At 39.6% G+C, this 23,401-nt stretch overlaps 1 protein-coding gene across 3 annotated transcripts in view; it reads left to right on the top strand.

The window, feature by feature from the left end:
- Positions 1-23,401, top strand: part of MAP4K5 (mitogen-activated protein kinase kinase kinase kinase 5) — a 2,873,315-nt gene that overhangs the window by 1,210,597 nt on the left and 1,639,317 nt on the right. For all 3 annotated transcript variants that reach the window (XM_044074300.1, XM_044074299.1, XM_044074298.1), the window contains exon 11: positions 19,152-19,233. In XM_044074300.1, coding sequence (XP_043930235.1) covers positions 19,152-19,233 — 82 coding nt within the window. The remainder of the gene's footprint in view (positions 1-19,151; positions 19,234-23,401) is intronic.

The following is a 23,401-nucleotide window of genomic DNA, read 5'->3' as shown; positions in this document are numbered from 1 at the left end:
CTCCAAGAACAATTATGTAAAAAAAGTAATACATGGTGGGACTTCTGAGATGTCTCCACACTGATCAACAGTGTGAAAACAGAAACTTTGGAAAATGGTCAGTAAAACCCAAACTTCTGCTAATTATTTTTACTGTATTTCATACGAATCCTGTATTAGTTGTGTTTCTCGCACTTTAGTAGAGTTTCAAAGCTGAACTTTTTCCACTGCTGCTGTAGTACTTAATTACATTTGTCTGCTTGATTTCCAGGACAGTAGTATCTAGATTGTATGGCTTTCCTGCACTTGAGCTCTAAAATAAGCATTTTTATGTTGAGGGTTTTCTGACTGCACTCTTGTGGCAGAAGTGAGCTGTAGCAAACCTACCTGAGATGGGGGCAGCTGGCTGAAAACTTATTGTGTGTTTTCCTGATTGGTCTGTAGGCCTTGCAGTTGTAAAACTTGTTTTTCTGGTTCTCTATGAGCCCAGTGTTTGTGCTAGGCTGCTCTTCATGCTTGACAGTTAGCAGTGCCCTGTATAGATGCAAACACTATCAAGTTAAAATTTCCCTTAGAATAACTATTTCTGCAGCCTTCCCCAGTTCCCTTGTTGCTCTAGAAGCGTCTGAGTTGCACTCAGAGTAGCATCGCCTTGTTGGATGGCTGCAGTTCACACTGAGTAATAGCACACATTCTTCGCCCATGTGCTATCATCCTAGTTCAGTTAAATCTCCCCACTCTCCTTTCTGGTTAAACCCATCGTAAAAACCTGAAACCATGGATAGGCACTTTCTACTTCTGTGGCCAAACTGGTGGACACGGGCATCCTGAAGCAATGTAGCAATTGCCTCATTTATACTGACAACCACTTAATCCTGGAACAAACAAAACAGTCTGTTAGATATGTAGTTACACTGTGAAAATTGAGACACAACTGTCACATACTGACATATCAAATGACAGATTGTCAGCACATGCACATCATTTCCCTCACTAAATAAGGTCTCGACACATAAACCCACATATATACTGAGGTACTCACAAGTAACTTAGCAAAACCTCAGATGTCTTCTGTATGCTGCCGTCAGAAACCACATGCAAGCAAAACCAAGTAAACACCAACCACTACACATAAAAATACACATTACATTGTCTCCACAAGCAACCCCTAAGATGAAACACCATACATTCAAACATCTTCGTCAAAGGAGACTCCATTGTAAGACACACACACCTCCCTCACCAGGTTTGATAAAGAGAAGGTTACAGTCAATAGCCTGTCCAGGGGCTAGGGTATGCCACATCACACAGACAACTCCGGTCACTCAACCTCATGTACCATTATGACTCAGTCATAGTCCATCTGGGTGTGTGTGACCTGAGATATGCACTGCACTATATGAAGGGAGACACGATGGACCTCTCTGAATACATATCACAGGCAGGTGTGAACCTTGCATTGAGCAGCATTCTACCCTCACCACAAATGAAAATTATTGATCAGTAATTTGCTTAGCTATTGGTGTCATTCCAAGGGGATACAGTATTTCTCAGCCTGGGATGACGTGATCGACGGACCATGCTGCTTTGCCAGAGATGGTCTGCACCTGTCACCGCTAGGCTTTCAAATATTTGCCAGGGCATTAGCCACCCTCATAGTGCCTTTTTTAGGTAATGCCAAACCAACATAGCAAATTCTTCCAGTGCCAAGCTGAAGGTACTGTAGCTCAATGGTAGGAGTCCTGACAAGAAACTACAGTCCCTGGAAGCTCTCCTTGCCCTGGAGAATTCTGCCATCTGTGCAGTTATAGAGATGTGTTTCTAGGCTGCGGAAAGCACTGAGGCAGTGCAAGACTATAGTGCCTATCACACATTCAGACCACCCTCAGAAAAGGGAAAAAATGAAAGGAGGAGGTGTTTCCATTCCATTTACATAAAAAACAACCGTTCCATTTACATAAAAAACAATCACACCTCTAGATTGGTCAGGCAGGATGACTCGCTTGACTAGCATGTCTAGCTGACCTTAGGCAAAATCCCCCACCATATTCTCGCTAGCTACGGGTCCCCAACTACGAACCATGAAAAGCAGTCCCCATACCTTAAGTTACTAGAATCATTTACCATTAAGCCCCATACACTACTCATGGGTGATTTTAACTACCCCTACCTAAACTGGGAAACATAAACAATGACTAACATGCAGGCTGAGAAATTCCTGGATTTTATCAATGCAGATCCACTTCAACAGCTGGTCTGCAATCCCACTAGGGTCTGAAGTATCCTTGACATAGTACTTAGAAACATGGCGGAGTGGTGCAAACCCCCCCCCCCCCCCCCATGTAATGTCTTCGTTGGTAAGATCGGATCATGCATCAGTCCCCTTTGGAATAAATGTAATGTAGAACCCCCATCAAACCCTAAAACCCTAAAGAATTTTTTCAAGGCAAATTACCTTCTGTTAAGTGGTAGCATAGGTAATTTTAAAGCTCCCCTAACCCCCCAAAAGTAGAGACCTATACAGAAGTATATATAAATGACCTGTACAACCATTTAAACAACTTCATAGAAATGGCAGGACCTGACCAAACTAAACCCAGGTATAGCCAGAAAAACAACCCACCCTGATGGAACCCTGGCATAAGTAGACAAATACAACATAAGGAAGAAATTCCTGTGTGCACAAAAGAGAAAAAAATCCCTCATTAATCTCAACAGTCAATTCAGAAATTAAATACTAGACTGAAACACCCTCCCAAACAAAGGATAACCACAAAGCTTTTTCAGTTAGTCTGAATCTTAAGGGAAATGTTCAGCAGTGTGCTGAGTTGGCTGTACTACCTAGACTCAGCCCGAAGAAATAAGCTTGCTGACAGACAAATTCAGCACAGATTTCACCCCACTCATCACCTCTGGTCACTCCCCATGAAATACTCCCCTACCATTCCTTTGCCTGTTATCACAAAAGAACAAGTCATCAATGCACTCTCTAAAGACAGAAACATGACATCAGTTGGCTCTGACGGAATCCCAGGGTGCCTGTTAAATAGCTAGAAACATGACCTAGTAGACCCACTCAGATCTGTATTTAACTACATTCTCCAGACATGTTTTGTCTCATTAGATTGGAGGACATTCATCACTCTGTACAAGGGGGGACCATTAGCTGACCCAGGAAACAACCGACCCATATATCTGACAAGTCACATGTGCAAGGCTATGGAAAAGATACTCATGGAACTGATAAACAATGATATATAAAATCTCCTGACTCTAGACCAACCCCAGTTCATCTTCATGAAGTGCAGGTCCTACCTACTCAAACTGGTAGACTTCTTTGAGAAGGTCAACAATGCCATGGATGAGGGTAAGACAGTGCATACTACCTACATTGACCTGGTCATGGCATTTGACACACTACCTCACTTGGATATTATAGATAAACTCAAAACTTTGGACATAAACCTCTGCATCACAAGATGGATAGTCAGATGGCTTACGGATAGGACACATGTTGTTAGAGTACGGGAATTCACATTCAGCAAGAGGCCAGTCTAGAGTGGAGTACAACAGGGTTCGGTTCTGGTTCCTCTCCTGTTTGGGATATACTTATCAGATTTCAAGGCAATTGTAGATGGACTTTGGATGAGCAAGTTTGCCAATGACTGCAAGTTGAGGGCAGTCGCTCACTCCCCAAACAATGTTGACATCTTCCAGAAAAGTCTGGCACAGACTAATGATTGGTGTCAGAGCCATGGCGTCAAACTAAATGCAAAGAAGGGCATAATAATACCCTTTGGGAAATCAAATACTCCTACAAATTACAACATTGAAAGCAGCTCCCTAAGAGTGGACCCAGTGTGGTGCGAGATCTGGATGTTCTTCGTGTTTCACTGTTGCAGTCTTTACATTTGGGTAATCTGCTGGCAGGTTGCCCTCAGTCGGCCTGAATAACAAAGTCTTGGGTCCTGCGTCGGTTGCTGTCTCCTCTTCCATGACGTCAGGTCATCAGGGGTATCAAACATGCAGCCGATGCCATTTTAATCAGTCTTTCTTGCTGCACGGTGCCTGAAGCAGAAGCAGTTCGCAAGTGCCGGTCGGCCGATTCCTGAAATTTTTGTTTTCGAGTTTCAGAACCACAGTCTTCAAACTAAAGCTAAGTACCCCGTTGGGGAAACTTTTTCTTGCTCCTTACCGATGTCAGTAAAAGTTAATAATTGCATTACTTGTGGGAAGCAAAACCCTCATAAGGATTTTCATTTGTACTGTATTCCTTGCCTAGGCCCTGATCACAACGTGCCTGGCTGTCAGTTTTGTGCTAAATTTAACCAACGGACTATTAAGCGTCGGTATATTTTTGCTTCTAAATATTTTGGTTTAAGATTTAACTATCCTGAAATGTCGTCGGTTAGCAATCCGACTACCGGAGTTCACAAAAAACACAAGGAAAAAGACAGAGACAGACCGTCGAGGTCCAAAACCAACGACGAAGCTTCTCCTAAGCCAGTCGCCGGTTCACCGGTACTCAGTGAGGTGCTTTCGCAGCCCCTAATGCCCGCTAATTTTGAGTTGCAGGCCTCTACCGAGACCCATTCGGAGTCTGGTATGCCGCGAGATTCTGCAAGTATTGAACCTGCGGATGTCTCTCCCTTGGATGGGTCTGGAGCTGCTGAGCAGGCACCGGCTTCTGAGGGTGTTTTCAGGCCTTAACATTTGTATATTAAACCGACGCCATCATCAAAAAAAAGGCCAAAACCAACTTCTATGTCTAAAAAACTGACGTATGAGCCACATGCTCAGGCCCCTGTGCCTAAAAAACAAATGATCAAAATGGCTGAGGATTTAATTACCTTGATCAGGGGTTCCCAACCCCCCACCCCGCTAAGAGGCCTAGGCAAGGCACTGATATGAATCTTCAGATCAGGTTTCCATTTCTTCTGATTCCTCTTCTGATCAGGAATTTTCGATTCCACCTTATGAGGACTCTGATGCAGAGGAATCCATTCCTTCTGCTTCTTCTCCTGAGGATTACTCTTTTGGAGAGACTTTGCATGCTATAATATAACATTTACACTGAGAGAGTCAGGACTTCTCAGAATCTAAAAAGAGGCTTAGGGATTTTCTTCTTCTTCCTCAGCATAGGCCTTTGGCAGTACCTCCTGTATTAGACATTGTTGATGTGTTCTCGGAATCAAGCATGGCTCCTGATTCCCTGCCTCCGGCTCCTAGTAAGCCAGACAGATATTGCAGGGTTCCTGACTCCCACAAATTTCTTTTCAAAAATCCTGCTGCTGACCCTGAAAGGATTTCTCAGGGTCCCAAGGGTGTTAAGGTTTCTACAGCCAAAAATCCTACCCCTTCTGATAGAGATTGTAGGGCACTGGATAGATGGGGAAAGAAGGTTTATACTTCTGCAACCTTGGCAATCAGGGCTTTAAACTGTTTCATATGCTTAAATATCAACAGCATGTTATGGGCTTACTGAAACAGAAACTTGTGTTGATTTCTAAATGTGTGGAAAATAAAGAGTTACAGGATTTATTGCATTCAGCAGAACAGGTTGGAAAGCATACTTTGCAATGTGGTTTTGATTCCTTGGAGGCCTCTTGCAGGGCCGCCATAACTTGATCTGTGATAAGAAGGCATGCCTGGCTCAAAGAGCAAAATCTGCCTGATCATGTTAAAGCTAAATTGTTGGATGCCCCTTTACAGTAGGACAGTCTGTTTTGTAATAAGGAAGAAGAGGTTTTAAAGAAAATGGAAGACAAAGCTAAATCTATGCAAACTGTAAAAGATTTCTTGCAAGTGCAGCCACCCAGGTTCAGTAGACACTGGCCTACTAAGAATTGGTCCTTTCCTGTGTCCAACACAGCCGCTAGGGCAAACCCAGATGCTCCAAAGGCTCCAGATATCAATCACAAGGATCTTACAGGTCAAAGCAATTGGGTGCCTCCACCTCCAAATCAGGAGGTAGCAAAGCACAACCCTACAGTAAACAGTCTCAATGACTTTCCTCTGCCATCTCGAAGCACTCATATTTTGGCAGCCCCCTTGGGGGTGGAAACTAGCACTTCATGCTCAAAATTGGCATTTAATTACCCAGGACAGGTGAGTATTAAACATAGTATCCCAGGGGTACAGATTTCATTTCCACACATTGCCAATTCCAAACAGATGGCCAGATCCCCCACCAAACCAGTGGGCAGAGGCCCAGAAACAAGTCATGTCCCTCATGGATATGGGGGCTATTCAACCAGTGCCAGAAAAGGAAAAAGAACAAGGATTTTATTCAAGACTTTTCCTGGTACCCAGAAAAGACAAATCATGGCATCCAATTCTGGACTTATCAATTCGAAATGCATTCCTGAACATTCCAAAATTCAAAATGCTGACTTTACAACAGCTACTGCCTATGCTAGACAAGAATGCCTGGTTGGTAACTCTAGACTTAAAAGAGGCATACCTGCATATCCCAATAAGGGAATCTTGCAGAAGGTACCTCCGCTTCAAAGCAGGCTTTTTGCATTATCAATTCTCTGCACTGCCCTTTGGCTTATCTACTGCGCCCAGGGTCTTTACAGTGCCTGGCACCAGTAATTGCATTTTGCAGACAAAGAAACATTAAAATTTATCCTTATCTGGACGATTGTGTCATTCAGGCAGAGGATAAGGACACTCTTCTTCAACATCTGGAGTTTGTAAAAAGGCTTCTAGCATGCCTAGGGTACACCATAAATGAAAAGAAATCACAACTGGTACCCTCTCAAATAATTACATTCCTGGGTGCAAGCTTGAATACAACTGCCCAGATGGCTTACCTCACGCCAAACAAATTCAATTGACAACATACTTCAAACAAGTGGCAACACAAACACAGCTATCTGCCAGACAAATTCTATAGGCTTTGGGGGTTCATGGCATCCTGCATTCTACTAATTCCATATGCGAGACTGCATATGAGCAAACTTCAATGGTATCTAAAAAGCTTATGGAGTCAACATTGTCATAGCCTTGAAACAATGATTCCTCTCATTCCCTGCCTGCAACAGGAGTTTCTTTGGTGGGCAGAGGCATGTCACCAAAACAAGGGACTGTCATTCATTCTACCCCATGCCACCCAAACCCTAACTACAGATGCATCAGACTATGCTTGGGGGCCCATCTGGCAGGGAGATGCATTCAGGGCAAATGGAGCCCAAACCAAATGCATCTACATATCAACCAGAAAGAAATGCTAGCTGTTCAGAATGCTCTGACAGCCTTCAAGGACTTCCTTCATCCAGAACAACTACTGATAAAGACGGACAACACCACAGTTATGTGGTACATAAACAAGCAGGGGGGTACCCACTCCTACCCCCTTTGGAGACTAGCCATGGCCTTATGGAACACAGCCTTGACTTACCAAATATATCTTCAAGCTCAATTTCTGCCAGGAAAGCAAAATACTCTGGCAGACGACCTAAGCAGAAGTCTTATGGACCCACACGAATGGAAACTGGATCCACAAATCTTCAGCATGTTAACACAAAAATGGGGGAGACCACAAATAGATCTATTTGCCTCTCCCCAAAACTATCAGTTGGACAAATTCTGCACAAGAACTAATCACAAAAAAAGCATGGAAAGTGGATGCTGTATCCTTCAACTGGAAAAACCTGTCAGTCTATGCCTTTCCCCCTCTGCCTCTACTCTCCAAGGTCTTACAAAAAGTCAGACAGGAAAAAACAAAAATGATACTAATTGCTCCGGACTGGCCTCGCCAACACTGGTACCCGCTTCTAAGGAATATGTCACACCTTCCTCCGTGGTACTTGCCTCAAACACCTCACCTATTGTCTCAGCAGAACTATCAAATTCTGCACACACAGCTCCAAACTCCAAATCTTGCAGCATGGCTAATCAACTAATTTCACCAACCACATCTCTCAGTAAACCTGTGATGGATGTCATTTTGGAGGCCAGAAGGCCTAGTACTAGAAAATATTATGCTGATAAATGGAAGAGATTCTGTGCTTGGAACCAAGCACAAGGAATAGACACAGCAAAGCCCAATATTCCTCAGATTTTGCAATACTTAACTGAGATGCTTCACAAGGGCCTATCTTTTTCATCAATAAAAATCCATGCCTCTGCCATCTCGGCTCATTACAACACAGAGCCTCCCCTCTTTTCTCATCCACTGCTAAAGCAGTACCTCAGAGGGGCCAAATATTTAAGGTCTCCCAGGAGAGCGCCAACTCCTGCATGGGACCTCAATTTTTGTGCTGGAAAAACTCACCCTACCTCCTTTTGAACCAGCAGCTACTGCAGATGTAAAATCTCTTTCTTGGAAGATGGCCTTTCTTTTGGCAGTCACTTCAGCTAGAAGGGTTTCAGAACTACAGGCTCTCATGGCAGTGGAGCCTTTCATTATATTTTACCCAGGCAGGGTGGCCCTCAGGACCAATCCTTCTTTTATGCCTAAGGTGGTATCCAGTGTGGCTCTTAACCAGACCATTCAACTACCAATTTTTTCCCCAAGTACACAGAACAAGGAAGGGCGGATTCTGCTTTCATTAGATGCACACAGACAACTAAGATTCTACTTAAACAGGACAAAATCTGTAAGGAAGTCTGAGCAACTACTGGTTCCATTTGCTGTGGGATCAGAGGGGAAGACTATATCAAAGTAGACTATTTCTAAATGGATAAGCCATTGCATTAGTTTCTGCTACTTGCACCATGGTAAACCTGTGCCCAAGGGGATCAGATCCCTTTCCACCAGGGCTTCCTCTACTTCAGCAGCTTTTCTGAGAGGGGTCCCTACCAGAGACATTCTAGAAGCTGCTACTTGGAGCTCAGTTCATACTTCACAAAGCATTACCATTTACCTCTCTTTTCTAAATCCAGGGCAGGCTTTGCCACTGCAGTCTTGTAGGGCCTTATAGCTGCTCCTGATGCTGTTTAGTTCCATCCTCCCATCCATAGCTTTGGGATTCTACCCAAATGTAATGACTGCAGCAGTGAAACATGAAGAACATAGTACAGTTGTGTACACTTACCATAAATGTAGGTGTTCAAGCATATTCACTGTTGCAGTCTGGATTACCCGCCAGCCCCCTTTCTACACCTTTTCTTTCCTTCACTATGCTCAAAAGCCTTTGTGGTATATTTGCTTTTAGTTGAAGGTAAAATTTATGTGTTCTAAAGTGCATTTATATATATTTATAGTTTTATATATTTTTTTTGCTCCCCATTTGGGGGGCACCTGACATCTGGGGCAAGAAAAACTGATTAAAATGGCGTTGGCTGCATGTTTTATACCCCTGACAACCTGACGTCATGGAAGAGGAGACAGCAACCGACGCAGGACCCAAGTCATTGTTATTCATGGCCGACTGAGGGCAACCTGCCAGCAGATTACCCAAATGTAATGACTGCAACAGTGAATACACTCGAATATCTACATTTATGGTAAGTGTACACAACTATACTGTACTTGCATAGTAATCTGAACTTTGACCACCTTATGTCCACAGCGGTGGGGAAATCCTTCTATGTTGCTCAGCTTAAGAGTGGTTATGGCATCCAGATCTAAGAATACCATAGTACCACTGTACTTGGCCCTCATCAGACCTGTAATCGAGTACAGTGCAGACTTCCAAGATAGCTGCACATTGAGTAGCAGCTTAACTGTAGCTCTCACAGTGTGAAAATAGAAATTCAACAGAGAAGACCAGTAGACTTTTCTGTTTGTGGGTGAATTTCAATAACTGACTTGTAAATGTACTGCCTGGATGCTAGGAAAAAAACACAGAGCACCGGGGTGGGGGGGGATCAGCTACAAAAAGTGAGAAAGAAACGCTGACTGAGGAAAGCTCTACAGCTGTTCAGCAAAAAGCAGTGCAACCTCCAGACATGACTTCCAGTAACCTACAGGAATATACAAGACAACTGCACACAGACTTGATTAAAATAACTGAAACGCTGATGGAGTATATCAACACAAATAACAAAAAGCTGGAAAAATGGAAGAGGCTTTAAACAGATATTCAGATGAGGTGATAAAGCTGCAAAAATCAGAGGCTGAAATGAAGAAAAGGCTGGCTGAATGAGATTGCTCAGGATGAGATGTTTGAGTTAGAGGACAGAGCATGTAGGGAAAACCTGAACTTTTCAGCTGTACCAGAGAAGCTGGAAGGAACAGACTGCATTAATTTTATCAAAGCAGAAATAAGCAACTGGAGTGGAGTTTCACAGCAGTTGATAGTTGAAAGGGCACATTGTTTGTATGCTCCAAACCTGGCTTTGAGAAAGCAACCTAGATCTTTAATAGTAAAGATGTACTCATACCAGCAGAAGGAGTTGATTCTGGCAAAACTGTGGTAGAAGGACAAAATACTAAAAATGGGAGCCAGCAGAGGGTTTGTGGAGAATGATTACAATTGTGCACCAGCAGAAGAGGAGTAAATTCATTCCACTCTTCAGGGAATGTTGAGAAACTGGTGTGAGATTCAAACTGTGTACCCAGCTGTCTTCAAGGTATTCTTCCCTGGAAGGACAAAATCATTTTTTGATGAATTATATGCTAAGCAGGAAATACAAAAGTTTGTTCAACAAAAAGTGAGCTGTGAAACAGAAGGATATTCTGCTTCTTGTTCTTCTGGGAATAAAGACCATAGAGATACTGTACGTGTGAAACATTTTCAACATTTCAATGGAAAATGTTGGAGAGAAGGAAGGGAGCACAAGTTGTCTAGAAGAATCAAGAGTATATTGGAAATGAAGCAGAGACAGCATTTGGGAGATGGAGATGAATGGTAATAAAACCAGTAACTTAATGTGGGATTATAATGCAATAATTATATTTTTGAAATGTGACAAAACGAGAAAATCTGTAAATATTGGACTTTTTCTGAATTTCTTGGACTTGTGGGGTATTGTAAAGTATATGCCCTACTTCATGTCATTAATGTTCAGAAAAATGTTTTGGGAAGGGGAAGAGAGGGGAACAAGTTAATTGTAAGTAAAGAAAACATTATTTTCTTAACAATACAATTTTTGTGGTGTATTACTTTACAGCATGCAAAGAAAAGCAAGGTTTCTCCTTTATTTTTAAGTGTAATGGGGATTGTACATAGATGTTGCTGTTCTTTTTTTCCCCCTTTCTTTCTCCCTTCTCTCTTTCTTCTTGTTCAGTTTTAACAAATGTAGGCACTGCAATGTAAAATAAAAAAAGCATGGTTAAAAGAGCATGACAGAAAAAAAAAATAATGTGCTTTTCCTCATTCTTGCATGGGAGAATGACTGGATTAAGGATCCTAGATTGATTTAGTAAGTTTTATGAGAAAGCAAATAAATGAAACAGAGTATGTAATATTATGAGGCTTTTTTTCTAGAAAATTAATGCATGCTTAGTAGCAATTTTCCATCTGACCCTCCTGTCTCTATGGAAATAATCTGAATAAGAAAAATTGACTGCCTGGTTCTCATGTCTCCTTGGAGACAATCAGATCAAGAAATATTGGTTACACTCTGGTGGAGACTGGCTGTGGAAAAAAAAAAGAAAAGAGAAACTGGCTAGGATATAATTTTTTTCTGAAAGCATTCGGGGGAATTTCCCAGCTGGGAGAGCTATAAAGATAAGACAAAACCAGTTAGCACTTAGTAGAACCACAGGCTGAAGCCTTGTGTCTTAGTAGGTCTACTTCACATAATCTAATTTTCACTTACTTGACTTCGCCGAAAACTTGCTTTCACGAACACTCGGAGCACCACAATTTTACTGTAGGAAAGAAACCACTAAGTCACTGTGACAAAATAAACAAACCAAAGCAAATCAAACCTAAGTCGGGGGCTTCTCCCCCATGCACCCCCTAACTAAATATACAAACTCTGAGATTACACTACAGTGTCGAAAAGAGCAAAGTTTACCATGGTGGCCAGGTGTTTCCTTTCCCGAAGTAAAATTCCAGTGATCCGACTGTTTGTGAAAGTAAGTGTTTGGCAAACTGATCTTGTCCTTTTAAGTTTTGGGTAAATGAAAATTCGATCATGTAAAGGGAATCCACCTGAGCATGGATAACCTTTCTTTTAGGTTAACTCAAGTTTGTGAGTGTGGTGGTCAGTCTGGGACATTTGTTCCTATTAGGAGGGTAAAACTTCAATATTTGAAGATGTACATACTTCTTTGTCTTAATATTAAATTAATAGGTTTTATGGGGTATTGGGGGTTTGTTTGTTATGTTTGTTTAAGGGCTTTCAATAAAACAAAAAGTTTCATAGATGTGACATAGGCTCAAATGGATATGACATGAAACAACGGTATAAAAGTTCAAGCTGCCAAGCAGTGTATGCATGTAACACAGAAACTGGAACTAGACATGTAACAAAAAATGTATTGTACATAAAAGGTGGGAATAATAACTTTTTAATACAGTGATACTTTCTGTAATATCTTTAAATGTCAGTGGTTTCACACATAAGTACAAAAAAGAAAGAGCAGTGAACTAGATTAAACATTTAGAGTACAAACAGCTATGTTACAGGAGACACATTTGGAAAGAAATGAATAAGTTTGATAAAGATTGGTTTTCTGGATGGTTATTCAGTAGGATATTTGGGACAGAAGAAAGAAGGAGTACTTATATTAATTGCAAGTGTAGCTCCAATAGTGATAGAAGAGGATAAAAAAGATAATAATGTCAGATGTGTAGTGCCAAGGAGCTACTGGCAAGGGAGGAGGAGAATTACACTGGCATGAATTTATATTCCACCTAAAACTGCTATCAGTGGAGCTTAAGAAAATTCTGGGAGAAACAATCTGTTTTCAGCAAGGAGTATTACTTATAGGTGGGGACTAGAATTTGATTTGCAGCAGTGAAGATGGAGCCCAGAATGGACAGTATAACAAATGAGGGTAGATTTTTTAAGTAATTTATGAAAATGTTTGGCATGAAAGATGTGAATTCAGTAATTGGCGTTTGGAGTGAATTTGCACATTATTCCCCAAGATACAAAAAACTGGGCTAGGCTAGACAGAATTTACATTTCACAGGAACATGTCCATTTGATTGAAGGTCTTGATATAGGCACCCAATAGCTATTTCAGATCATGAACAAATAATAACTAAAATAAGAACACAAGGTGATGAAATAAGAGACACTGGCGCTTTCTCACCTATCTGTTGAAGAGAGAAGAATTTAAGGAATGGGTAGTGGCGATTAATTAGGTGCTATTTGCGAGTATAGAAATTACTTCTGAAAATATAGCTAGAGAATGCGATAAAATTAAGGTGAAGTTTAAAAATAGGGTGGAAATAAAAGAAAGGGAGCTATGGTTAAAAAGTAACAAGAGTTATTTAGAGGGCCTGAGAAATGTTAAAGTATTGCAGAATAGAAAGAAGCTCACAAAATAAGGAAAGGATCAGCTGGAGAATGCTAAGCAGAAAATAAGGGATTATCTCAGTAATATACACAAGTTTAGAAAGGTTGCTGTTAAGCAACTGTTTTTTGATAACAACACTAAAGCACAAAAACTTCTAGCACGACAATTCAGGTAATGTAAAGTAGAAAGTAGTGTCACCAACCTTTGAGCCTATAGTAAGGTAGGTAACGAGATCCTGTAGAGGTATTAGAAATATTTTGGAAATATTGTGAAAGTCTGTATAAAGTAGAGAAATATGGAAATCAAGAAAAGGTACAAATGGAAATGTTTATGGAAGAATTAAATATGCCAGAGTTAGAGGTAGATGAGGCTCAATTACTAATGGTTAGAATAAGAAGAGATAAGATAAAAAAATTATGATGCATAACCAATGTACAGGAAAGTCCCCAGGAATAGGTGGTGTTCCTATGGAAATTTGGAAGCTAGGCGGGAAAAAATTATAAAGATCTGGAAGGTTTTGTTTAACTTTCTTTTAAGAGGAGGAGAAGTACCAACATCTTGGAAGAAAGCAGTGGTAGATGTAAAACCTAAAGCGGGTAAAGATGCATCAGATCAAGTTTCATACAAGCCCATTTCAATACTAAACCATGGTTATAGAGTGTTCATGTCTATAATGGGTAAGTGAATGGCAAAAGTAATGCCAAAATTGATAGATATGGATCAGCGTGGTTTTGTGGAGGGGAGGCAAGCATTCAACAGCATTAACAGAACAACGATGATCCAGAGGGAAGTAGAATACAAGAAAATACCATTGTTGTTGTTGAGTCTTGATGTAGAGAAAGTATTTGATAGAGTAAGCGGGGATGTTATGAGCAGGACAATGGAAGCATTTGCATTTCCTGAAAAAATTATCGTGTTGATTAGGAGGATATATGAGGGATCAGAGGTGAAAATTAAAGTGGTTGGGGTCCTCTATGATAATTTCTGTTTGAGCAGAGGAACCAGGCAGGGGGGTGTCCTCTTTCCCCTTATTATTTGCATTATATTTAGAACCATTAGCAAAGATAATAAGGGACTCAGAGATTCAAGGATATAATTGATGTGGTAGTCAAGAAAAGCTTGCTCTATTTGCAGATGATATAATTGTATACCTGACAAAGCCAAAATGCGATATTACAGTGTTGTGGAACATTTTGAGACGGTTTCAAATCTTTTCTGGATACAAAATGAATAAGGCTAAAACAGAGGCAATAGCAGTAAATTATGTACCCCCATATGAATTAGTTCAGCAATATCCATTTTTATGGGGACACGATAAAGTCAAGTATTTAGGAGTATGGATTAAAAATGATTCTGAGGTGGCAGCTTAAGGATATGTGTTAAGAGACTAAACAAAAGATAATACAAAAACTGAGAAAATGGAAGCTTTGTTATATGGATAGTAAGATACAAGCAGTTAAAATGTATGTCCTTCTATTCTGATGTTGCAGTATTCATAACAGTAGGAAGTAGCTGCCTGCAGCGCCACCGTCTGGCCAGTATACCAAAGTCTTTGCCTTGGAGGGTACGTGTGACATTGGCTACGATGGCCGTAAACTGACGTTAGGTATAAAGGTGACATCTGCACGTACCCTCCTCAGAATATTTCTGCCACAGTGATCATCGAACGCCCATTCGCCAGTTCTTCCTTACAAGGCAGTATCAAACCACATTCCACCCCCTCCACCGTGGGATCTAAACATTGTTTTAGAAAAGCTAACACTATCTCCTTTTCAACCAGCACATTCTGCTTCTCTGAAATTTTGTACATTGAAAACAGTTCTGCTAGTTGCCCTCACATCCGCCAGGAGGGTTTCAGAGATCCAAGCCCTGATGGCCACATCCCCTACCTAGTCTTTCACAGGGACAGAGTGGTGCTCAGGACCAGCCCCTCCTTCATGCCTAAGGTAGTTAATGAACTCTCGTTGAATCAGACCATTAACCTATCTGTCTTCTACCCCCATCCTCAAAATGCTTCAGAGAGGACCCTTCACTCTCTGGACGTGCACTGACAACTAAGATATTACCTAGACAAAACCAAAGACATCAGGAAATCAGAACAGTTATTTGTTTCCTTCCATCCCAGAGCACTAGGTAAAGCTGTATCTAAGCAAACCATTACCTCATGGATCTTGGAGTCCATCTCCTTCTGCTACTCCCACCATGGAAAAACCTTACAAGGCAGTATCAAGTCACATTCCACCAGAGCAGCTGCCTCCTCTTCTGCCTTTTTCAACGGCATTGATTCCCCTTGTATTTTAGAGATAGCCATTTGGACCTCAGTGCACACCTTCACTAAACACTACAAGTTGGACATGGCATCCCGTGCTAGAGCCGTTTTTTCCAGAACTATGTAAAAAAATGTAAAGAGCCAGCACAAAGTGGAGTAAAAAATAAAGAAATTTAATATGGCAAAAAAAGACCACAGCATTCTCAATCAGAAAGAAAGAAAATGGATAATCAAATTGGGTGGATTATTTCCACCTGGGCTCAGTGAGCAATTGTGATCAACCAATCAGCAATTTTTGTTAATTTATCATCCTGTATATTATATGGCTATTTGTGGAAGTTTCTTTACATTGAGGAAGACTATGTAATTATTGCCGAAACCGGTCTGTTTTTTTGCCATATTAAATTTCTTTATTTTTCACTCCACTTTGTGCTGGCTCTTTACATTTTTTACCTGTATACTGCTCTTTGAGCCATGCACTTGCTGTACCTGCAGGGGGCTGTGTTTTTTTTTTCCAGAACTATCCTACATGGTCTCCTTGACCACGGAAACCCTTCCTCCTCCTAGCATCATACTTAAAGCTCTGGTACTCTCCCTACTGTTATGAATACTGCAACATCAGAATAGAAGGACATAGAATAGTTGTGTAAGACCTTATCATAACCATAGATGTCCTTCTCTTCCATGTTGCAGCATTCAGTCCCACCCTCTTACCCCCTGTTTCTTGCTTCTGCTATAGCAGGTATTTTATAAACACCTGTGGTCATCTTGTTCCCCAAGTCTCTACCTACATAGCCTTATTACGGCCCTGGCTCTAGCAGGCATGCAAGTCTAAGGGTCTCAGTTATGACCCTCCTTAAAAACCTCAGGGGCACTAGTATATGCAGCAGAAACTATTCTGAGGAGGGTACGTGCAGATGTCACCTTTATACCTAATGCCGGTTTATGGCCCTTGTAGCCGACGTCACACGTACCCTCCAAGACAAAGACTTTGGTATACTGGCAGGACAGTGGTGCTGCAGGCAGCTACTCCCTACTGTTATGAATACTGCAACATAGAAGAGAAGGGCATCTGTGGCTATGGTAAGGTCTTACACAACTATTCTTTTTAGTCCCTTTAGTCTTATGCACAGGTCAGGCATATGTTTATCAACCAGAGCAGAAGTTGTGGATAGCAATTAATCAAGAGCTGAATTACTTTATCTGGGAGGAGAAGATGGCAAGTGTCAAGTGGGATAAGCTGATTCATCCAATGGAACAGGGTGGATTGGGATTACCCAATTTTAAGGGGTATTTCAAAGCTACACAGTTAAGGCTCCTATACATAGCACAAGCAGAAAACTATAATTGAAAGTGGAAAGGAATGATGATGAAACCGGGGGAAGCTCAACAAACCAGGAGAGACTGGGATTTTGGATGCAGGCCTTTAAAGAGAGTAACAATAATCATACATAATATTATATGTAAAGTAGCAGAAAGTTTCCTAAGAACTAACCCAACACGAGAATTGAGAAAGGAGATTCTGCAAATAGGGATGAATGCAATTAGGGATACAGACGGTAGGCAAGAGGGGGCTGGAATTTATTGGGGAAAACTGGCAAAGAAACCAAGGTATTTGGAGCAAATAACTAGAGAGGGAAAGATGATAGAATGGGAAGGTGCCAAGAATTTTTTGGACTGAAGGTTAGAGATTGCCTTCCCTATCAAAGATTGATATCAGAGTATAGCAAAGAGAAAGAAATGGGGGGGGGGTCCTAAACAAAAGACCAACACTGGTAGAGTTTTTAGTAGAATCTTGAACAGATGCTGCCATTAAAAAAGCAATAATTAGTAGAGCATATAAAATATTGCACAATAACTACAAGAATCAATCAGTGGAGGTTAGAAAGGATTGCGAAGAGAGATTTGATAAGCAATTCACAAAGAAACAATGGGAGGATATATGTATGCCTCCCAAATATGCAACAAAATCTTGAAGATTTAGGAATGTTTACAGAGGTATTGTTATACCACAAGAAGAATCCAGATAATTTTCCTCAGGTAGACAGCAAATGTTGGAGGAGTGATAGGGAAGAAAGAGGTGATTGGGAACTTATTTTCTTGGAGTTTGGTGCGCCGGTGGACTCTTGTGATTCCCTGTGGGATGCACTGTCGGAGATGTTGGGTGGGCAGATTGTTGTGATGAGGAAGATGATTTATTCTGAGCTATGATACAGAATCAGAAATGCCTAGACATGGTAAGGTCTTGCTGTATCTAATTATGGTGGCTGTCAAAAAAGCAATTACTAGAAAATGGAAATTAAAATCTAAACCATCTATTGTATAAGTAGTGACTATAGTAGATATTTTAGAGATAAAACAACTGGAATTGAGATCTTTAGAAAAGAGTGGAAACAATACACACAGGGGAGGAATTAAGTTTAAAAGAAAGCAGGACTTAAATGAGTTATGTAATGTCTGACTTAAATGATTGGGTAGATTATAAGTGATGTATGATGTTTGCAACTAGAAGTGTGTCATTCTAGTTTGTGATGTAAAATGACTGCAACTAGGAGTGTTTTGGTGTGGTTTGTTTTCATTTATATAAATGTATGATTGCCTATGTTGTAATTGATGGTTTAATACAAATAATTTTTGTATAAATGTATGATTGCCTATGTTGTAATTGATGGTTTAATAAAAATATTTTTTGTAACAAAAAAGGGGGGGGGCAGGAATTGAATACTTTACATAATGATTTATAGCAATGTATATGAAGTATAATGTTTGCAAACATGAACTTGTTAATACAGTTTGATTACTTACTATATAAATGTAAATTTGCCTATGTCAGTAGTGATAATTCAATAAAGGTATTAAAAAATATTGTGACTACTTTATATGAAAGAGAGAGTTTTGTGGTCATGTGTATGTATTTGCTTTACAGACAAATCAGCTAAAAGCTGTTGCCTTGCAGTTTCATAGTACCTTTATTATTTTACAGATTTTCATGTTTGTTTTGTTTGTTTTAATATTTTATATTGCAGTTACTGGTCTTTGGAATAGTAGTAGGTATAGACCTGACTGTGGTGCTGGCACTGTGACCCAAGGTCAGCTACCAGTTTTAGCGATGGAGTGGAGGGACAGAGCTTCAAGAGACCAGTGCTTCCTTTTTCTTCTTAGAGGAAGGGCAGTGCATATGTTATGTCATAGCTGGACACCCCATAATTGAGGCTGGAGGATGCTGCTACAACTGCACAAACTGATTCATTACAGCAGTGTGGAGAGAAAGAGGGCTGGAGCAGATACTTGTGGGCAAGTGTGTGCTACACAAAAGGTGCCAATGTGCGTTTCACCATCACTTTCTGGCAGTTCATCTTTATTCATGTTCAAACTCTCTTGCATAAAATAAAAATCCTTTCCCTGGTTGTAGTCATGGTATCTACTTCTCTGACTCTGTGCGAGTCGCTTGGGGAAGGGACTAATTTATTTTGGTAAATTTCTAAAGATGCAACATCTTGATTGAGTTATTCTTATACATTATTTAATTTTTAGGACTCCGATTTTCCAAAGTTTTGTGAAAATGGCTTTAACAAAAAATCCAAAGAAAAGGCCAACAGCAGAAAAACTTCTAACTGTAAGTATGAGCATTTTAGATGCCTGAATATTACTGTGTAACTAATTCTTCAGTTATGAATTACAGTGGATTCGTAATGGCAGGTATAAAGCATTTGGCATTACCAGAGATTTTGGAAAGTGTCATGTAGAAGCCATTGATTCCGTGAGATTGCAAGTGAAATTAATTATTTTACCTAATATGCATTTCATTTAGTATGTTAAATCTTCAGTAGGGTAAAGGAAAGGTACTATAAAAGTAAATCATAATATTTATTTTTATCTTCTATCTGATTCACGTTTTCTGGTTGAGTTTTGTCCATATAATGGCTGCCTTCTATGTGGCTACCAAGTAGGTCATATAGCAGAGCAGAACAGGTTCTGATCCAGGTGGTACACAACTGTCATATGTTTTATTTCTTGCTTTCGACAGTACTTCTCATTATGTCTTCATGCCACTGGATCCCTAGTTATGTTGGAGAAATTTTAGCTTCATAGCGGCTCGTGCGATAGTTTGTTTTTTTCTTCTATAGTTTGTCCTTACCAAAAACTATTGTAGTTTCAAAAACTTAGAATGTTCATCAAAACACACTAGCATGTGTGCTTGTGGTACACATTTAACACCAGAAAGACTTCCACATGCAGTTCTTCATTTATTTGGACCCTGATCTGAATGTTGAAGACTTCCACATGCAGTTCTTCATTTATTTGGACTCTGATTTGAATGTTGAAGATTGTAAAAAAAAAATATATATATATATATATATATATATATATATATATATATATAAAATGTACACACACACACACACACACATATATATATATATATGTGTATATATATATATATAAAATGTACACACACACACGTATATATATATATATATATATATATATATATATATATATATATATGTGTGTGTGTGTGTGTTTGGGTCTACTTTTACTCACCGAAATAACACTTGTTCAAATCACATACAGCCAACTCCACGTCAGCGAGCTTCCGTTCAACCAAAAGCACGGACTACTGAACTCCTTACCCTGGGAAATGAACCACTTGGACACCAGAATGAACTTTGCCCTTTTCCCCAGTGTAGTGTGATCTTGGAGTTGGTATATTTAGGTAGAGGGGTGTGGGGGTGAAGCCCCACACTTGAGTGGGTTTAATTTTTTTCCATTCACTTGTTTTCCCTGGTGGCCAAGTGGTTAGTTTCCCAATGAACGAAGTTCGGTAGTCCATGCTTTCTGTTGAATGGAAGTGTGCTGAAGTGGAGTCGACTGTTTACGATTCGAAGATGTGTTATTTTGGTAAGTAAAAGTAGACATATATATATATATATATATATATACATATATATATATATATATATATATATATATATATATATATATATATATATTTATTTTTGTATTTGTTAACCAGATGTATAAAACAAAAAAAAACAAATTGTGTATATAGGAAATATATGGGCTGCTATAAGGACATTTTTCAGCTTTAACCTAGTCCACGAGACAGTACATATATATTAAATGTTTCCACCCTCATATGCCAGTCGTTAGCTGTCCTCTAATCAGTCATAGCCATTTGTTCCCTGTCTGTTACACTGTGGTTGCAGGAACAGGATAATGGCCAGCCAGAGGTAGCAGTCTCATCCATATTGGCATGAAAGTTGCTTGAAAGTGGTCATTAGTAGACAGTCTGAGGGCCCATAGCACGCAGCTGATATCATCATTAGCCCCTCCTCCAGTTCAGTTTCACATTTTGAGTTGTAGTAGAAGTAAACTAACTTTGCAAATATTAATCAGTCTAGCTAAATGTTTCTACAAAATGTACTTGGTTGACGCTTACTGTATTTTAGCATGCTTACCACATGGATGTTATGATGTTTCCTATATCCTCTAATTAGTTTTGAACATTGGTGAATTTCTAAGTCCTGTGATTTATTGACTGCATTGTATTATTGCTTTTTGGTCTTCTCCAAGTATTGTTTTGACTGCAGTGCCTGTTGTATGCAAATACTTTTTGATGAATTTATTCTTTAACAGATATGTCCGTAGCAAATGCTAGTGTTAGTAAAATTGTTCAGTCTCTTAGTAAAATAATTGTGAGAGAGGAGCATTCTGAATTATTCCCCAGATGATAGATAAGTAGTGGTACAGTCAAAATTGGAAGAAAAAATAAAAATCTTTTAAAATGGCTTAGGCATATTTGTCTTTTTGGATTGTTTGCCTTTTATTTTTGTACTAATGATGGGTTGATAAAAGATTGTTTTCATGGTTCAGCATTTTTTAGTAAATGGTAATTGTATGCTAAGACTGAGAGTGCTAGGCAACATTACTGAGGAGATAAATTATGTCTTTAGCCAGTTTTTCCATGTGAAAGTAGCCGTTATACCAACAAGGCTTTTAAGTTTTCTGGGACTTCCAAGATGGCTGCACACAATGTTTGGATATGAACCATTTCTGGTTAATAAGAGTTAAAGCATTGCAGTCTGAAAATATTTTGTTAATGCTCTTAATTGGATATTACCTTCAGAGATGCCATGTAGCACCTTGCAATGCTTATAGTATGAAATCACATTTAAGATTGTGTATGCATATGATCATATTAAGTAATAAGAGTGCGAAGATGTAGGAATTGTAGCAGCAGAATAGGATAAAGATACTAGATTAGCCTGCTATAAAATGGCTAAATGAACAAAGCAGTCCGAGGACCCTTTTCAGGTGCAACCCAGAACATAATGGCTATAACAAGAGAACATATGCAGTAAGCATTTATATACTAACAACACAAAAGAAGAAAAAAACATGAGGGAATGACCAAACTTAGTATGCTATGATCGTATCAAACAGTGAACATTTACAAAGGTAAATATAGACTAAGTATATAGGAATGTACTCAATGCAAGTTCAATGAAGCATGCAAAATAAAAACACAAGTCTTAATATGAACTGTTATATTGATGTATATTTAGTATTGGATTTTTCTAGTGGTAGGAGATTTATGTTTACATGTTCAGCGTGATATCACTTTTGAGAAAGTTTGTGTTTGGAAATATGTGCTATGTTTGCTCTTGAGTGTACGGTGCATATCAGTCTGAATTGTATTGTTAGGTGGTTTTTAAGGGTTCATATTATAAGCACGAAAACTGAATCGTGCGAACACATATTGAGCGACACATAAAGGGCGAATATTCACAATATCGAAGGTATGAACGGATACCGCCATAGGGAATTCTTCCCTTTGCTTCAATGGAGTGCGATCTCGGAGTTGGTATATTTAAGTAGGAGGGTGTGGGGGGTGCAGGGGGGCTTGCCCCCCTGCATGCAACAGTTAGTGAGAGTATTTGTTTCTTGGTTTTGTCGTGTTTGGGATTCGATGTTTTGGACTTTTGCCCTTTACGTGTCGCTCAATACGTGTTCACGTGATTCAGTTTTTGTGCTTATAATATGAACCCGTTTTTTAACCCGGTTGGAAGAAGTATTTACTCGTATTTGGTTCTTATAAAATGTTCTTTATGGAGTTTTCTGAATGTTTGTTAGCCTTTCTAAAATTTTGTGGGGGATTGTTCCAGGCTGCAGGAGCAGTGTTTGCGAAAGCTTTGTCTGACATTGTTAATGTAAAGGGTGGTCTAGTCATAAGTATTCCACTTTGAATTCTTAGTTTGTGTGTTTGAGAGATGAGTCTGAATTGGAGTTTATGTAATGGAGGAATTAATTAAGATGTATCAGTTTATAGGTTTTGGTATTTAAGATGAATGTGGCTCTTATGTTTGGTGTCCACATCAAACTGATTGTGGTGCAGTGATGATCATTTGGTTGATTTGAATCTTAGTAACTTATTTCAGTTTTTTTCAGTAAATTCATGCCTTGCAGAACTTGTAAGACTACTGGTAAGGGTGTACTCAAACATGGTAAGAGAAATATTTATTACAGTAGGTCTTTGTGTTTCTGTGGTAATTAGGTGAGATATATTACATGTGATTTTTAGTTGATTTAGGACTTTGTGTGTTATAGTTTCTATATAAAGAAGGAATATTATTAGATGGTGTAATGAGCTGCAATAATTTTGATTAACTAATGAAATGTGTATACCATGTATATCTTTTAGCTTTAGAGTTTGCACTTGGCAGAGTGTTTGGGGGATGCAGAAGAGCATAAAAGTTGATTGTGTTCTCAGACAACTTATT

Source organism: Protopterus annectens, chromosome 6.part0 (assembly GCF_019279795.1).
Source record: "Protopterus annectens isolate FY-2018-M chromosome 6.part0, PAN1.0, whole genome shotgun sequence".
Classification (NCBI taxonomy): Eukaryota; Metazoa; Chordata; order Ceratodontiformes; family Protopteridae; genus Protopterus; species Protopterus annectens.
Note: the sequence above shows the minus strand (reverse complement) of the source record. Positions and strands in the feature narration are given on the sequence as shown.